Source organism: Paramisgurnus dabryanus, chromosome 11 (genome assembly GCF_030506205.2).
Source record: "Paramisgurnus dabryanus chromosome 11, PD_genome_1.1, whole genome shotgun sequence".
Taxonomy (NCBI): domain Eukaryota; kingdom Metazoa; phylum Chordata; class Actinopteri; order Cypriniformes; family Cobitidae; genus Paramisgurnus; species Paramisgurnus dabryanus.
The window spans coordinates 23,181,952-23,200,502 of record NC_133347.1 but is presented as its reverse complement, the minus strand read 5'-3'; the positions used below and the strand labels follow the sequence as shown (position 1 = coordinate 23,200,502).

Sequence of the window (18,551 nt, the reverse complement as noted above, 5' to 3'; positions counted from 1 at the left end):
CGGGCTCATAAACACGCCCACACATAAACAGCCTGGATGCACACACACAGACACATGCGCGATTTGGTGCTGCTCGTGTGACATTAGATATAATCTTACTCATACACACCTAGTTGTTTAATTATGGACTGTGTATAAAACTTTTGGATGTTAAAACAAAAAATTAAGATCGAATAGCTTTTGTCATAAAAGTCACATGGCCGTTTCATTTTAAATCAGAGGCGTTCTAAACTAGAAATGCTGACAGAATTGCATTTGTTGTATAATAAACACATAGAGGTTGGGATCCACAGCGGACACAAAACCAGGAAATGGGGTCAAAATGTCTTAAACAATAAAAAGGTTCTTAACGCCATAAGAGCGCCTCAGCGTACGTTCTCTGGCAACTGTGGTTCGCGCATTCATGTGTTTTAATCAGAGACTTGATTAAAGAATTCCCTAAATCTAAAATTAAACCCTTATTTTGTCAGAGCGGCCAGAATTACATTTTATTGTGTAATAAACACATATTCCCAGTTGGTTTTAAGATGTCATTAATTTAAAACAAACCCCAGAAGATGATTTGAAAATGTCTTTAATCGTTTAAAAAAAGTTTCTTAACGGTGTATATGAACACTCATCCGCGTATGTTCTCTATTGTAAACGCTGGTACACAATCTAATGGCGTGATCAGAATATTGTGCACGAAAAGATTAAGATTTTATTTATATTAAAATAAATACCCTTTAGTCTAAAGACTATAGTATTGTTGGGACCCCGGTGATTTTGACACCGTTCATCGCTATACACATACTGAATATTTCATTAAATAATTTGTTACAACCAAATGCTTTATTTTTGTCAATGTGCTATTACATTTTTTACCACTACAGTTTTAAAAAGACCCTAGTTTACAACCCGCCACCTGCTGTGAACAGCCATCATCTCACACACACTGTTATAAGACCAGCATCAGAAACAGAAAAATATCTGCTCAGAAAATATAGCTTATAGTTAAATAGATAATAGTACATTTAAGTTTAACCAGTTACAACTAAAATATTTTATTCTTGCGTGACTTTAAAGAAGTCTATTGACAAAACAAACGTATATATCAAGTTGTATTTATAAGATAGACGCAGTCATTTGTCCTAAAATCTAAAATAATAATTTATTTTTGTCAGAGCAGACACTATAAGACTCTTTGTATAATATACACATATTTACACATGTTTTAAGAAGCGTTTAATTAAAAATAAACCCCTAAATGAGTTGAAGACGTCTTAAAAACATTTTAAAAAGTTTATTAACGGCATACATAAGTTCTCTGTCACCATCGGTGCACGTATACATATGTCTTAATCAGAGCCTTGGTTAAAGAATCCCCTAAATCTAAAATAAACCCACTATTTTGCCATAGTGGACAGAATTACATTTTATTAAGGTTAATTTAAAACAGTATATATGAACACACACCCTGCGCTTTGTCAGGCACCGCCGGATCTTTAATACGCGTGAAACTATAGAGCAGGTTATGAAAAGATTCAGGAGTTCCTGAAACCGTTTAAAATTTTATTTAGTTTAGACTATCGTCTAAATATTGTAGTATTGATGGCGCCGAAGGATATGGCTCAGGTCATTGCTTAAACTATACACGTATACGGAATATTTAATTAAATAACTTGTGATGTTACAAACAAAAGTTTTAATCGTAGCATTGATCATGATTTGTCTAAATCTAAAATAAACATTTACTTTTTTGATACCGTAATGGGTAATTATTTTACCAACGTTGAGTTTTAGAAATCTTTAGTCGCTTTACAACACGCACCCCTGTGAAAGAATGCATGGCTTGTGAATAAGGATGGAGGAAGTGTGATATCTGACATCAAATGCCTAAACACAAGCTGTCACACGAGCCGTCATTAAACATAACAGCATACGCTTGACATAAAACACACACAGTCAATTGATCTAAAATCTAAAATAATAATTTATTTTTGTCAGAGCAGACAATATAAGACTCATTGTATAATATACACATTTTCACACATGTTTTAAGAAGCCTTTAATTAAAAATAAACCCTAAAATGCGGTGAAAACGTCTTAAACAAGCTCTGTGGACAAATCAAACTAGGTATCCAGTATCCGAAATGTTTTAAATCCAATTTGCCACAAAATGTTTAAAATGTCCCCAGACAAATCCAAAAAGTCTCTGATTTTAATCTTTTTTAAAGATACGTCCAAAGCGTTGTGGTCTGTATCCTAACCTGTAAACAGATAAAAACAAGTTATTAGGACAAATATCTAAATAAAACAATTTTCTTATGCAAGATAAACGTACCGTGGAGATCCGCTATATATTTTGCAATAGTACACACAACGTTCGCTTTGCCTCTGATATCCAAACCTTTAAAACAGATAACACATGTTATTAGAAAATATTAAACCAAACCAGTTTGTTTAAATCTATTGTAACAGGATTAAATAAAAACACACCGGACAACACGAGCCAGTCGGCGTCTCTTTTGTTCCAAGATTTCCGTGTTACGCTGCGGGAGGTTCTAGTCTCGGTCTGACTTTTTTGTTCAGGCCACTCTTCTCCGCGATTTACCAGGAATAGTTAATACCAGTTTAGACAATTTCGCTGCAATACCAGAGATCGAATTTTTAGTTTTTAAATAAATCATACAAAATACTGGAACGAACACAGCGAAACACATACATACCAATAGACTTGAGTATAACAGCTCTGCTCCATCCAAACTGATTCCGGGAGATCTCTTGTCGCTCCCCAATAAAGGTTCGGTCATAAACTTTCAAAGATTACATCACACGACCCCCACACAAACACACACTGACATAATATCAGCATCAGAAAACTTTGTGTCTGAACAGAAAATAGACTAGTTCGATAGAAAATATCGGCTTTAAGTTTAACCAGTTACAACTAAAATATTTTATTCTTGCGTGACTTTAAAGAAGTCTCTTTACAAAACAAACGTATTATCAAGTTGTATTTATAAGACACACGCAGTCAATTCCCCTAAACCTAAAATAATACTTTATTTTTGTCAGAGCAGACAATATAAGACTCTTTGTATAATATACACATATTCACACATGTTTTAAGAAGCCTTTAATTAAAAATAAAACCCCAAAATGGGGTGAATACGTCTTAAAAACATTTAAAAGATTATTAACGTCATATATAAGTTTCTCTGTCACCATCTGTGCACGTATACACATGTCTTAATCAGAGACTTGGTTAAAGATTCCACTAAATCTAAAATAAAATCCTATTTTGCCATAGTGGACAGAATTACATTTATTAACATTATTTTAAAATGGCAGATATGAACGCTCACCCGGCGCTTTGTCAGGCACCGCCGGATCTTTAATACGCGTGAAACTATAGTGCAGGTTATGAAAAGATTCACGGAATTCCTGAACCGTTTAAAATTTTATTTAGTTTAGACTATCGTCTAAAGATTGTAGTATTGGCTCAGATCATTGCTTAAACTATACCCGTATACGGAATATTTAATTAAATAACTTGTGATGTTACAATCAAAAGTTTTAATCGTAGCATTGTTCATGATTTGTCTAAATCTAAAATAAACATTTACTTTTTGACACCGTAATGGGGGATTGTTTTACCAACATTGAGTTTTTGAAATCTTTAATCGCTTTACAACACGCACCCCTGTGAAAGAATGCAGGTCTTGTGAGAAAGGAGGGAGGAAGGGTGAGAGCTGACATCAAATGTCGAAACACGAGCTGTCACACACGAGCCGTCATTAAACATATCAGCATAGGCTTGACATAAAATAAACCTCATTCACACAGACCTCTGGTCCCAGAAAATACCCGTAAAATTGCCAGACAAGCGTCTGTGTGAACAAAAACTCGTTCCGTTAATCTTCTGGGATCGTTGCCGGAAAGAGGACCTAGTAAGATACGCGGGTAACCCTCTGTGTGAACAAGAATGCCATAAAGGGCGTGTCGAAGTGAGGACGCGCGCGTCATCATCACAACACAAGTTATGGTTCAGCTCCTTACAATGAGAGATAACATGTATATAAACATTCACAACGAGAAATGTTGCAAACTAACATGTATATAAACATTCACCACGAGAAATGTTGCAAACTAGATTGAAGCAGTTATCAGGAAATGATATATGAGACGCATAAACAATGACGCACGTGCCGTAGTGAGGACGCGCGTGTCATGGCAACATGAAGTTGGTTCAACTCTTTAAAATCAGGGATTTACAACATTCACTACGAGAAATGTCAGCATACTAGACTGAAGCGGATATCAGGTAAGTTAGCTCGTTACTTACTGCTTTGAAACGGAGATCATTCAGCAGCATAAAAGAATATCGCGTCACGTGCTCATTTGAGCTATAATAAACGAAAATACCCGCATGTCATCCCAACGAGATATATTGTTCAGCTCCTCAAAATGCGGGTTTTAAATGCATATAAACAATCACGATGAGAAATGTCTGAAAACTGTATCAAAGCAGAAATCAGGGAGCTTGTCAAATATCCACTCTGAAGCTGAGATCATTCACCAGAATAGAACTGTGCATTCACGCGCTCCTTTGTAGTCTTATCATAAACAAAAATGCACGCGAGTTGTTTCTGGAGGAGAGAAATAATAAATAATATGCAAACTTCAGACGCTGCGTAGAAGAGAGGGCGGGACTTTCAACATGTCACGTGTCTTTCCGGGACCATCAGATGCCGTGTAAACTTGGCAGTGTGAATGAATAAAATATCAAGCGGTCCCGTAAAATTCCAGGATGCCTGTCCCGTGTATCTTACGGAAAATCTGTGTGAAAAGGGCTAAACACTCAGGAAAAACAATCACTCTAAATGACCGGCCATAAAACCATTAAATACTTTCTGTCTAAAGTTGACAACTTGTACAGATTTTGATTGATGGTCCCGCCCCCTGTCAAACAAGTCATAAAAACACAAACTGTCAAAACACCATCTGTTAAGGAGTCATAAAACACAAACTGTCATAAAACCATCTGTTAAGGGTCATAAAACACAACCTGTCAAAACACCATCTGTCATGGGGTCATAAAACACCATCTGTCAAGGGGTCATAAAACGCCATCTGTCAAGGGGTCATAAAAACGACCTGTCAGACAGCAACTGTCACCGGGTGGGGGAGGGGGTCATAAAAGTTTGACGAATGGTGGCCCCATACAACTACTTGTGCACATTATTTTTTAGTTGAAACAGCTCAAACTTGTTTTTTAGTTAATATTTCAATTCAATTTGCAATATAAAAATCTTTTTGCACTACCATTTGTTTTTAAAGGGCATGCAGAAACCTGGCTTCCAATTCCTAAATCTTTCGGTGAACAATTTCAATCCTGCTAGAAACAGGTGACAACCAAATGTTGTTACGCTCATTGGTTGGTGTTGTGGTTTATTTGCTGAAAAAGCTTCTGCAAAACCGGTTCATGTTTCTGTAATGTGTTATGTTGTATTTCTGTGACTTACAAATTTACATTGTAGAGTAACATGCATTAATTTATCTTTACTTTGTCTGTGGTCTTGTCATTATAATGCAAAGAAATATGACTTACTACACAACCCTGTTACGTATGTAATGAATTAACTCCACACTTAAAAGTTTGAGGTAGCTTATAGTTATTAAATGTAAAAATTGGGAGGTTTTAGGGCACTTTAAAAAGTCTTTGTTTGTGTAGGTAGTATGGCTGTTTTATGTTATTAAATTTGTGTATAAATGGAAGTATAAAACCAACAAATAAATAAATAAAATTGAATTTACTACTAAATAGTAATAAACTGAGTAAGTTACAAATGTCTTAATGGCAGTAAGTAACCAGTTGTTGATAATGGTTCTTACAAAGTTTTATTGGCCTTAACCTACAAGATCCATATACTGCTTGTACAGTATATGACTCATTGGTGTGTGCAGAACATAATCAAAAGTCCAAACCTGCACGGGTCTCCCAACACTTTACTTTAAAACTTGAAAGATGTTTTAGGTCTAAAGTAACTTTGACCCAAGACTATTATACAATAAAAATGTAGGCCTGGTTTCACAGCCAGGAATAGGGCTTAGTCAATTTAGGACATTTTAGTTTTATAAATGTGACTTGGAAGTAATCATTACTGTTGTGTATGAAACAATACTGAAACAGCACTGGTCTACTTTAAGGTATGTCAGTGCAATTTGTTTTCAGTTTGGACAGCTCAAACATGCATTTTAGTCTGTGACTAAGCTTAAGCCTTGTCTGCGAAACCAGGCCATAATGTTGTATGAAACGTTCAAGATTCTGAAGAACTGCAGAGGCTGTAGATAATATAATTTTTTTCTGTCATATAAAATCTTATTTGTAATTTAAGTGTGAAGGTGCATTAAATAGAAATTTATCACTGATTTTATATATATATATATAATATTTAGATATAATATTTTGATTTCAATCCTCCTAGAGACTCAGTATGTAAAAAATATCTCCTTTGTGATTGGATAGTTGTAATGTGGTTCAGGACAAACATGCCATAACCAGTTTATGGCTTTAATTGTTTGTGGTTTTGCTTGTCAAATGTCAAGCTTATAAAACAAAACAATTTGGCGAGTCTGTTGTCAGCACTCTACGGGAAAACTATGATGCGTGGGCCTGATACTCATGACTCAGAAAGTTTATTAGTGAAAATCTGAAAAACTAGCATTAGTTAAAAAAAAATCATGTTTATCAAATATATTACATTTTGTAAAATGCAAATTACAATGCCCAATATGTTAAAAAACTGACTTGTTACTAAATACTGTATTATGTTTTAATGGTATCAAAATGTTGTTAACCTTCATGTTTTGAAGAAACATCACAGATCTAAATTCTTCATGAAGGTTTGGTGTACATGATAACCATGACGGGACTTTCCCAAACTGGTTAGACATGACTTTATTGTAACCATTGAAGTTTTAACACAGGAACCTTGAGGCTTATAGACAATAATATTTTGTTTCTTTGATCAAGTAATACTTTAATTTCAGAAATCTACTGCAATAATGAATAATTTCACAGTTTTGATGAACCATTGCCACAGAAGAGCAGGCTATCCTTAATTCAGTCCGAAATTCCACATGGAACTTATTTAAGATAGCAAATCATTACATTTTAAATCTCTCTAGCGTACATGCATAGTAAGAAATGTTAGAATGTCATTTCGTGGATATAAATCTTTTAGATATCCAATCTAGATCACTCCACATTTTTTTATAATTACTGTGATACTCATTGTTTGTGTGATACTGGCACCTAGAGGCTGTAGTGAAAACGTACAGCGTATTATTTTGTGTTATTTCTAACAATATTTTCTCCACATACAGTCCAAAGACATGTAGATCAGTACGATTTGCACTATAGGTGACAGTACTGTATGTATGTGTGTGTCCCTGTGTTAGCCCTGTGAGGGAATGGCCAACAGGTGTTTCCCTACTTCGCCCCAAAAAATAGTTGGGTTACTCTTCACAGAGACCCCACATATTGCAGTATTGAAAATGTATGAATGGAGTTTCTGAAGCTTAACCACATGACACGAATGTATTTACAAACCCGTTAGGCTAACATAGAAAATATCCATTTGTGACCCAACCATGGGTTCAAACAACCTAGCATACACTGAATATGTTGGCCATTCCTGCATCATAATTTTAAAGTAAATTCAGCCTGTTGACATTTTAATCAAAATAGTTTATAACATTTGCTGTTTTTACACAAATATGAGTTTGCTTAACCTTCTTTACTTAACTTATTTACTGGTAACACCAGTTAATTTAACCTAAAATGTTCAAGTAGACTGTATATATTATTTTAACTTGGAGTTCATACATTGTACTGATGCATATTATAAATAAAGAGTATTGAATGACTAATGCCAGTCATTGAATGAATGGATGCTTCAGAATTTTTTGGTGTTTTTTATTATTGTGGAGAGAAATACAATGTGTCCAACAGGTTCAAGTTGTTTTTTTAGTAACACGTTTCACCCTTTTGTTGCCCCTGTCCCAATTTTTTTTTTGCGGCCATCAAATTTGAATTAACCTTTCTTTTAAATGGTACATTTCCTCAGTTAAAACATTTGATGTGTTTGATGTTTTATGGTAAATGAGTTTTTGAGGTTATTGCATTCTGAATTTATTTACGCTTTTCATGTTGTCAATTCTTTTCTGGAAATGGGGTTTGCAGTTGATCTGTTAGAAGTCAATGCATGCAAAGCAGTTTAAGATTTAAAAAAAATGCCAATGTCTTAATGTAAGTGATGAAAAAGCTGTCTATTGCTTGTGTTTTAAACTGTGAATATCCTGGACGTGTGCAATGTAAGTTATAAATGCAGGCATACCTATAGTTTTAATTCACACAAATTTAAAATGAAAATCATGTTGGCAAAAATTATAAATTGTTTTTTATTTGTTTTACTGCAGTGTGACAGTTATCTGTGTTTTTAAAAACTTTTCTCTTAAAACCCCAAGATTTTATCACAATAACTACAGGATGTCTCAAATAGGTAACGGCATAGTTCACACATCATTTTAATGTTGTTATGATTTACTCATAACTAAACCTAAACCTGTCTACTTTCCTTATTCTGTTGAAACAAAAGAAGATATTTTCATAAATGATGGTAAGCACACAGTTTATAGTACCCATTGACCTCCATAGTATTTGTTTTTCCTACTATGGAAGTCAATGGGTACCATCAACTGTGTGCTTACCATAATTTATCAAAAAATCAAACATGAGAGTGAGTAAATGATGACAGAATTTTAATTTTTGGGTAAACTATCCCTTTAAACATGAAATGCACAGTGTATATAACATAGAGTATCATATACAGCTTTACCAGCTTGTGTCTTAAAAAAAGAAAGTCTTACCTAGCAATACTTGACACTTTTGACCACAGTGGTTGATTTGTCAGTTTATGTGGATACTCGCTTGGTAAAAAGAGTTCCTTAGATGAGTTTAGTATATTCTCAGTTATGTCACCGCAAAATCTATTAATTTGTCATCTCACACTGTTTCTGTGTGAATTTACTGGATCATGTAAATACAAGAAGATATGCTAAGGGAATGTAATATACAATTGCTAAAATGCATATGTGTAAAAGATTTCAGAACTACAATCAGATTGCTATAACATTTACTGGGAAAGCCTAGTTGTACTGTAGTTTAATATTGTACACGTAATACAATATTAAATGAAATGCATACATTATCATCTCAGCACAGTAGTGATGGGAAGAAATGGAAGCATGTACTTGCTTTAGTTTCGTTAAAATATTGTTAACTATCAAGTAAATATGATGTTGCTCATATTACTTTTCAGCTGATGGATATTATAACAGTCGGTTATCAGTATGCTGCTACAGCATGCAGAACCTCAGTAACATGTTGTACATTAATAGCTATATCTTCAACAAAGATGTGTTCATGCGGTTCAACTGTGGTAAAGTACGTAGGGTACACTGAGTTTAGAGTAAAACATGCAGAAATACTGAATACAAATATTAATATTTTGGAGCAAGAGAGAGGTTATCTGGATAGATTCTGCAAACATAATGCTATAATCCATTATGATTATGTACTTGACAAAGCAGGTAAATAGCACAAACATGATTCATTTTAAATGCCTTAGGTGAATCTACTGTACTATACTAATCTAACCATGTGGATATAAAAAATACATGCTAACTTTAAAATTTAATATCAGTAAAATTTTACCAATGTGAAACATACAATGAAAATTGCATTGCCAAACTTATGACCTTTACACATTTTTAGAAATCATGATATCAAACTATGTACAGTACAAATATGTTGTATTTGGAATGTTACTGCAGCCAGAGGTTATGCTCAGTTTAGTGAAGCAGACTGGTGGGAGACTTCCAGCTGTGTTGATGTGCAGTGCTTATTTATCCCAAAACTATCAAACTGACCTGGCTGAGAGATAGTGAACCTGTGACCTCTTATGTGACCTCCACCAAGGAGAATCGTCAGGAGCTGCAGGACTCATTTACTACATAAAGAAATCATCAGTCAGTAAATATGAGAATAACACATAGTGATATTCAGTCACCCTCATTATAACTATATCAAATTATAATGTTGTGTTATTACTTTGTTGGCAGGGATGATTTGGGTACCATTAATCTCTGAAAAACAAGTAAAGACCTGCTTGGATCACTGATTCACACTTCATGTGCAATAACGAACTCTCCACTCTCCTAAACGTTTAACTGCTATTTCATTTTTTGCGATTAAAACATCAATAATTTGAAATAGAAATTTTGGAGCATATTTGATAAATATTTGTTTTAAATTTGAAGATCATATGAAATGCAGCAGCAACACTGCAGCAACCAAGAAATGCATGCAGATTTTGGAGATTACGGGTAGAAAATATTGTGTTAGTTAAATTCAGAGTAAGTTCTGATTTAGTGTAGAAACAGATTTATGATAAAATGATGATAAGAGAATAACGTTATACATTGTAGAAACAACCACAAGTCATGTATAAGATAGAGACAGAATACATAATTTTCTCTTAAGACAATAGATCATTGTTTGTTATGTTTCGGAGGAGAACAAAGATAAATCTTTTCGCATAAACACGATTTTATTGGCCAACATTTTTATAATTGGATATTTACCGCCCCCTATGGGCGTAATCCTGTGTTTGGTTTCAAATGAGACCTTTATTCCCTAAATATGCCGCAAAAACAGGAGTGACATAAAGTCACCCAACAGCAATGTTAAAGACATGAAAAGAAAAAATATGATTACTGTAAAAATCTGTGTTATTCTATCAAATATTCATTCTGAAATTGTTCCTAAAATACATGTAAAACATTAGCACTCTGCTGTTGAATGTAAAACTTGTTTTATATGGAGTATTTAAGATTTGTAATAATTGCATGCTTTTGTTAGTTTGTTCGTTTCAGTTTTTCTGCAATTAAATGCCAATAAAAACATTATATTTTTAGGAATTCAGCAGAAATGTTGTCAGTAGTTGACGCAATGAAACAATAATGATCATTTTACTTAAACACATAAGTATGTTTAGATTTTTTTTAAATAATCTTGAAGTGGTCTCTGATTATATTTATAATTTGTCTGTTTAAGATGCACAAAAGCAATTTTCACCTTGTTTTTATTTTATATTTTATTTTAAACCAATGACCTAATATTAATCAACACCGTGAATTTAGGCTTTTAGATTAAGCTGGTTTAAATTCTGCTTCTATGGGGCGGTTTCCCGGACAGGGATTAGACTAGTCCTAGACTTAAACACTTTTAAGAGCTCTCCAAACTGATAATAACTTGCTCTGACATATCTTAAAATACATCAGTGCCCTTTGTTTTACCTCAAAATGCACACAGGTAATGTTTTTAGTAAGGCATGTTTGTTAAAACTAGTTATTTTCCTAATTAAACTAAGGCCTAGTCCTGGATTAAGCTAATCCTGGTCCAGGAAACCGCCCCTATATCATTTTAGGGAACCCAAAAACCATTTGCTGCTTTATGTGTAACACCAGCATATTTTCTCACAGTTATTTATTACATAAAAATGTGCAAGGCAACAATTACTTGACGTTAAAGATTTTGACATTGCACATAGCAACACAAACTTATTCTCTATCAGGTTAAAAATCCTCAGGATTTATAATTAATATAGCTTAATTTTTGTAAGTATTCCTTAAATTTTCCATTTGCTTACTGAATGATGATGTTTATTATCTTAACGTCTCTTTTACTTTCTGTTGTATTATTGTCTTTTTCTTTATAATTTTTATATCACGTTTTGTGTACATACATATGAATTAAAACATGAGTTTTGTAACAAATGTTTAATTTACGTTACAAACATGACCACCAGGTGTCACTGTAATCACACATGAAATACACAGCACCTGTTTTATCTGCGCGCAGCTCATATAAAGAATGATTTTCTTAAATCACCTGTCTGGGATTTACACTATTACACACACAAAAACTTTAAGAAACGTCACAAGTGATATTTTGTGATATGCAGGTAACAATAATAGTAACACCATCAAACATTCAGTTTTTCTGTGTGAACTAACTTATTCGAAGCTCTTCATTGAGCAGTTTAGTGTTAGTGTTTAATTCACTAGCAGTAGATCATGTGGCTCGTGCTGTTGACTGCTGAGGATCTTCAGCTCTGATGACGAAAGACAGACAACCGACGCAAACGTGAGAAACAATTTCTATAGATGGATTCTGCAGAAGAAAAGCGGGTTAATCTAAAAAATATGTCTCAAACTCATTTATCTTATAAAATAAGCAATTTAGACGATTGTTTTCTTGTAATGTAGAGTAAGTTAATGTAAAACGCACAGCACTTGCTCTGGACAGTGAGACGCTGCGCGTGCTTACAGGTGAAACGACATGCTGAGTGTGTAAACGCGCTTTTAGTGTTTAGGGTTCATAGATGACTTCAAGAATCGTTAATGGGACACATCACAGATAACCCTTGCTTTCAAAATGAGCTTCTATCCTCACATATGGAAGATTCTGCAGATATTGGCAACGATAATCACGGCTGTCACGCAAGGTATGTACTGTAGAGGTACATTTCCAATATTTTAATCGACGAATAATCTGTAATTATGTATAAGTTAGAAGTGCTAAATTATAATGATTTTTTAATTGTCTTAAATAGTGTACTTAACATGAATTTAAAACCTGAACATACACATACCTGCCTGCAGACCAACAGTGAGGGCGCAAAAGTGATTTAACTTGATTTTTATGACTGTTTGAATTGTAAAAATAATACAAAAATTGCCATTTTGAGGTCTAGTAGATGATGAATAGCACAGTATTAACAAACATATACTGTGTTCTTATTGCATTATGTTTTATTTGTATCAGCATATACCTGTTTTTTGGGGCATTGTTTGGTCATCAGTGATCAATTCTGCCTAACTTTGTGCCCTATAGGATAGGTCATGACAAGTACATCAAAAGTAGCAAGTGCACATACTGTGCAATGTAGTTTCAGCATAACTTCACAGTTTGAGGGTATAAACATGTTCAAGAATTTAAAAAATGTAAAAAAAAATGTGGTTTAATAGTGTCACCTAGCAAAATTCATTGCAGCAACTTACTTATTCATTTAGCTGACGTTTTTATCCAAAGCGACTTACAATTGCTATATATGTCAGAGGTCGCACGCCTCTGGAGCAACTAGGGGTTAAGCATCTTGCTCAGGGAAACAATGGTGTGTCACAGTGGATTCGAACCCGGGTCTCTCACACCAAAAGCGAGTGTCTTATCCACTGCGCCAGCAACCTTTGCACTAAGTTTCATATACAAATTTGGTATGCTTGTGACTGCCTTAATATTCTGTAAATAGGCTTTATGCCCAGCTGCACTACTTTCTAAACTTCAGCCAGCTCCTTGTTTCCTGTCTGCCATTATTGGACAAACTGATTAATCCAGGTGTGGCTGACCTCAGTAGTCACAAAAAATCTGATTAATCCAGGTGTACCTGACCTCAGTAGTCACAACAACAATAATCAGACACACCTGGATTAATCAGTTTGTCCAATAATGGCAGACAGGAAACAAGGGCTGTTTCTCAATATGCGTTCTTCAGCGATCTTGCGTCCTTGTGTCCACGCTCTACGTCATCATTAACAGTCGAAGTTCAATTCCAATTCTCAAGAACACAAGAACAGAGGACGCGTGAAAATACCAGGATGAGTTCTTGATATCAAGGATGCATCGAGTGCAGACTTGCGCGCTGAAATCTGGGGAGGTCACGTGACCAACAGGAAGATCGCACACATCTCAATTCTCACAAGTGCGTTCTGTGTTCTCGCGACCTTCTGAGTTCGTTCTTCCGAGGTCTCCTTGCAAGACCAGTCCGTTCTTTGCGTTCTTAGAATTGAGAAACAGCCAAGGAGCTGGCTGAAGTTCAGGAAGTAGTGCAGCTGAGCATAAAGCCTATTCCAATTAGTTAACCTTACTTTTAACAAGCATAGATTTTTTCCAAATTATTTAAGCGTACAGGATGTGTTGATATTTTCTTCCGAAAAACAATCATCAAAATTTCGATAGGACCTTTGGATGAGTTGTCACAGAATGACACAAATTGAAATTAGCTAGAAAAACTATGGGGTGGTTTCCTGGACAGGAATTTGCTTAAGCCAGGACTAGGCCTTAGTTTAATCAGGACATATAACTAGTTTTAACAAACATGTCTTAGGGCTAGTCCACACGGACAAAAATCCCCTCCACACATGCTTGGTTTAACTCTTTCGCTGCCAGCGTTTTTTTTTTTAAAGTTGCCAGCCAGCGCCAGCGTTATTCATGATTTTCACAAAAGTTTAATGCCTTCCAGAAAATGTTCTTCTTTAAATATAAATATATATAACATACAATATACCAAATGAAAGAACAGACCCTCTGCTTTAAAAAAAAAAAACAGTTTCTTCCTACCTTTAGTAGTTCTTTGTAATCAGCTTTTGAATATGGGTAGATTTCTGCAAAAACACCACATTTTAAGCAAAAAGCAGAGATAATTCCATTTTTGTGACAGACTTTTCATAGAAATCCCATTCAGAGCGATCTTTAAAACAAACACGGACACGCAGCCGCTTGCCATAGAGCAATACTTCCAGGTTTAAAAAGTTGCAGAAGGGCGCCACCTGGTTGATAATAGCGGTATTGTGGAAAGACGGAAATACTCGTCATTGGCAGGGAAGCGTTTTCTCTTGATTGACGAGATATCTTGTCAATGGCGACGAAAGAGTTAAAAGAAATCTCCGCCTACATGAACAAGCAAAAACACGTGATCACGCGCTGTCAAGAGCATGCCACACCAGCAGACGGTGATATAACCCTAGTTGTAAAGCCACGTCGGTCAATCAGAAGCCTTAATCAGAAGCAAAACCCCTGGTTGTACTGTCTACACGACAACACTGCAACCGGCGTTTCTGACAAAAACTCACCCTGGCAGGGGTTTTCAAAAATGTTCGGTTTCAGTGACGTGATACTGCGTTTCCGTGTGGACAAAACGACCTAACCGCGTAAAAAAAGTCACGGTTATAAAAATACCCGTGTTTGTGTGGACAAGGCCTTACTAAAAACATTACTTGTTTGCATTTTGGAGCAAAACAAAGGCCAGTGATGTATTTTAAGATATGTCTGTGCAAGTTGTTTTTAGTTTGGACAGCTCTTACATACATTTTAGTCTAGGACAGTGGTTCTCAATTCCAGTCCTCGCCCCCCCCCCCCCCCCAGAATGTTTTAGATGTCTCCTTATATAAAACACCTGATTTCACTCATCAGTCTCCTTAATTAACCCACTTACAAGCTGATGAACTGATGAACTCGGGTGTTTTTATACAGTATGGAGATATCTAAAATGTTCTGGGAGGGGGGGCCCGAGAACTGGAATTGAGAACCACTGGTCTAGGACTAGTCTAATCCCTGTCCGAGAAACCGCCACTTTATGATTAACTAACATTATTGAAGTTCAATTCGCTCGATATTTGCATAAAGTTAAACTTTTCTTAACTTTCTCGCGTCGCTGGACACGCCCATATGGTCGCCAACGGTCACTTTCGCTCGTGCCGCCAGAAGTCGCTTGGTTTTCATTGAAATGAATGAGATCGTGTCGCTCTGCTACTGCTGGTCGCTGGCTGTCTGAATGGGGGGTTACCTGCTGCTGTTTAAGTTATCACGTTATTGTTTGTACCTCTATTAATGACATCCGATTAAAGATTATTTAACCAAATTTTTATATATTCTTATCTTGTTCAATTACAGATCTGGACAGCCAGGAGACGTCTGATGCCATCAAATCCTCCACCCCATATCTCATGTATCTTCCTGTAAGTTACCAGGTGTGGGATGCAGACTACTTTCTGTTAAAAGAGGCGGGACAGGACATCATGAGGAATTCCAGTATGCAAAGTCACACACAGCCAATTGTCGTTCTCCGGGCAGAGCGTCACCCAGTGATTAATGCCAACTATAGCCTCTTCTCCACCAAACAGGAGATCCCCTTGGATTTAATGCAGTCAGTGGAGTTATTTCGACCCTCGCCGCCAGTTTTTACCCTCAACTGGAGAGTGCAGTCTTTTGTGTTAACCCGATGGGTCTATTCATCTTCTCCCAAAGTGCGAGTCCTCTTCTACGTGGCTGGAAGGGATTGGGCCAGGGAGGAAAAGGTAAAAGGGAGTAAAGATGAGCTGCCATGTGTGATCGTATATGCCTTCTGGCAGACACAGGAAGTCCGTAGCTCTTGCGTCATTGGAAATAAGCATGGGACCTGCATGGCCGAGGTTGACATTCCTGTGGCCTGGTTCAGCCCAGCTGAGAGCAGCTCCAGCCGGGAAAGACTGGGGCCATCCCAGGGCAACCCTGTGGAGCTTTACTACCAGGCCCGACCCAGCAGCTTTGGGCCATACAGCGGCAGTGGAGAGGAAAGTAAAAAATGGGATGTGGAGGGTGGAAATGTAGGGCAGCCCCAAGTGGCTGTGACCCCAATGCAGAGGATTGGGAGTGTGCGCCTCCTACAGGTCAAACAGGGGGCCGCACCAGTGTCTGTCCTTAGATTGGGAGAGGCTGTGGTCATCCAGACCTCCTCTAAACCACTTAAAAAGAACGATATTGCCTCCTTTTATGTTTACATGAGGAGCTCAGCCAACCTGGACACATTTTCCCTCAGGTAAGTCTCACCTGGAGAGATGTACTTGATGTTTTTAAGTTAATTTGGTTATAATTCAAGTCTGTTAACTTTCTATTTGGCCCTTGGACCCTGTGTGTGTTTCTTTTTCACCGGGATATCTCTAGTACTTGGTCATTTAATATTCTGATTATGAAGCTCTGGCATTTTGTGCCAATGTGTGTACGTATGCTTTTGACATTTTAAAGACTTCATTCATTAAATGAAATGTCATGTTTGACAAATAATTGAAAAACAGGCTTGTAAGCAACTTGATATCAAAAGTTTTAAACAGTTCAGACAGGAGATGATGAACACGATCAGCCGTCTTCTCTGTCAGTAACATCCGTGACTGTTGACGTTTACACGAAAAGAAAGTACACGGAGGAACGCGAAGTTAAAATACTTTCCACTGTTATGTGAGAGAGGCGCTCTACATGCAACATGAGAGAGAATGGAGGGAGGGGCGCTGAGCGCTTGCTTCAATTAATTAAGCCGTTTTAAATAGTAAAATAAAAATGTAAATACGAATCATGAAAAATCTATTTGTGGCGGATCAATATATGGGAAACACTGCAATAAAAAGCAGTACAGATGGTCCTACAAACACGCACATGCAAAGTTTGATGAACAAAAAGAAATCATATTTTCTGATACATAACCTTAATCCTGTATTACATATAAAACATTTACATTGGGTGGTATTCCTTGATTAATGTAAATTATTCCCTCTGTTTAATATTTGCAAAGTGCTCAAAAAAGAAGGGTGTGCTATTGTTGCTGTTGAGAGTATTTTACACTTGCAGTTGTAAGTTGTATGTTTTTTGTCATTACTCTTATTTTAAATGTCTGCTAGCCTCTATGACACACTGTACTGTTTGTCTGTATTGGTAGAAGCTTTTAGATTCTGGTCCCACAGCTCTAATGGTGCCTTAACAGGGATATTTGGCATTATTGAGCTGTCATATTTTCTCTCTCCTCTAGGCACAAAATGTTGCTGTTTATGATCAATATAACACAATATATTGCTTCTGTTCTTTTATTTTACTGTAATATGGGATCAGTGTGATACTTAATGCAGGTTGTGGCTATAATCATTTCTCAGCTAAGATGAACATTTGTGTGGTTGACCAAGACAAGAGTATCACCCAACATCATATCCATATGTACTGACTGAGCATGTTATTTTAAAATAATGGGGAGCTCACCCCTTTGCTGTTTTCTCATTTTGTGCACAGGGCCATTATACTGTTAGAGAGTAAAGGGGCCCTTAACAAAGAATTGCAACAATTTTGGAAGCACATAATTCTCCTGAATATCTGTTCTTGTATGAAGTTTACAAAATCTTTACAGGAAATGACGCACCCAAACAAATCTGTTAATCTAAAGGGGCTACATTATACATAGTTGGTTAATTTTTTTATTACACGGCTCATTGGAATGCTTGATTCTGATTTGCCAGTTGTGACATTTGCAGGTTTATTATTCCCAGAAAACAACTGCTTAACACATGCTAACCCGAATGCTGCAAATTATTTTGACAGGTACAGTTTAATATAACAAAAATTTAAATATAAATATTTTAATAACATATACGACATTATATTTACAAATTATTAAACCAAGTAGCTTGTTTGCGACATTTGAATGTTTTGTCATGTTTCATCGTGGAAGGTCTGCATTTGTAAAAAATTTGTTTGTTCAAATGAATAATTAATGTTCTTTACCTTATTTATCAGGTATGTCTGTGTAATAAGCAGGATAATGTACAGGCAGCCAGTTGTTATCGTGAAATAAGCCCCTTCCTGA

General features: G+C 36.0%; 1 protein-coding gene and 1 long non-coding RNA gene across 2 annotated transcripts in view; one reads left to right on the top strand and one right to left on the bottom strand.

Moving 5' to 3' along the window:
• Window positions 1-1,954: 1,954 nt before the first annotated feature.
• Window positions 1,955-3,809, bottom strand: LOC135730075 (uncharacterized). The gene is made up of 3 exons (XR_010525862.2): window positions 2,479-3,809; window positions 2,324-2,389; window positions 1,955-2,249 (listed from the first exon to the last, which is right to left on the bottom strand). It is a non-coding gene; the product is annotated as an uncharacterized lncRNA (long non-coding RNA).
• A 12,043-nt stretch (window positions 3,810-15,852) lies between these two features.
• Window positions 15,853-18,551, top strand: part of LOC135730074 (transmembrane protein 132D) — a 19,481-nt gene continuing 16,782 nt past the window's right edge. Inside the window, exon 1 of the mRNA XM_065247955.2 lies at window positions 15,853-16,745. Within this exon, the coding sequence (XP_065104027.1) occupies window positions 15,895-16,745 (851 nt within the window). The 5' untranslated portion in view covers window positions 15,853-15,894. The remainder of the gene's footprint in view (window positions 16,746-18,551) is intronic.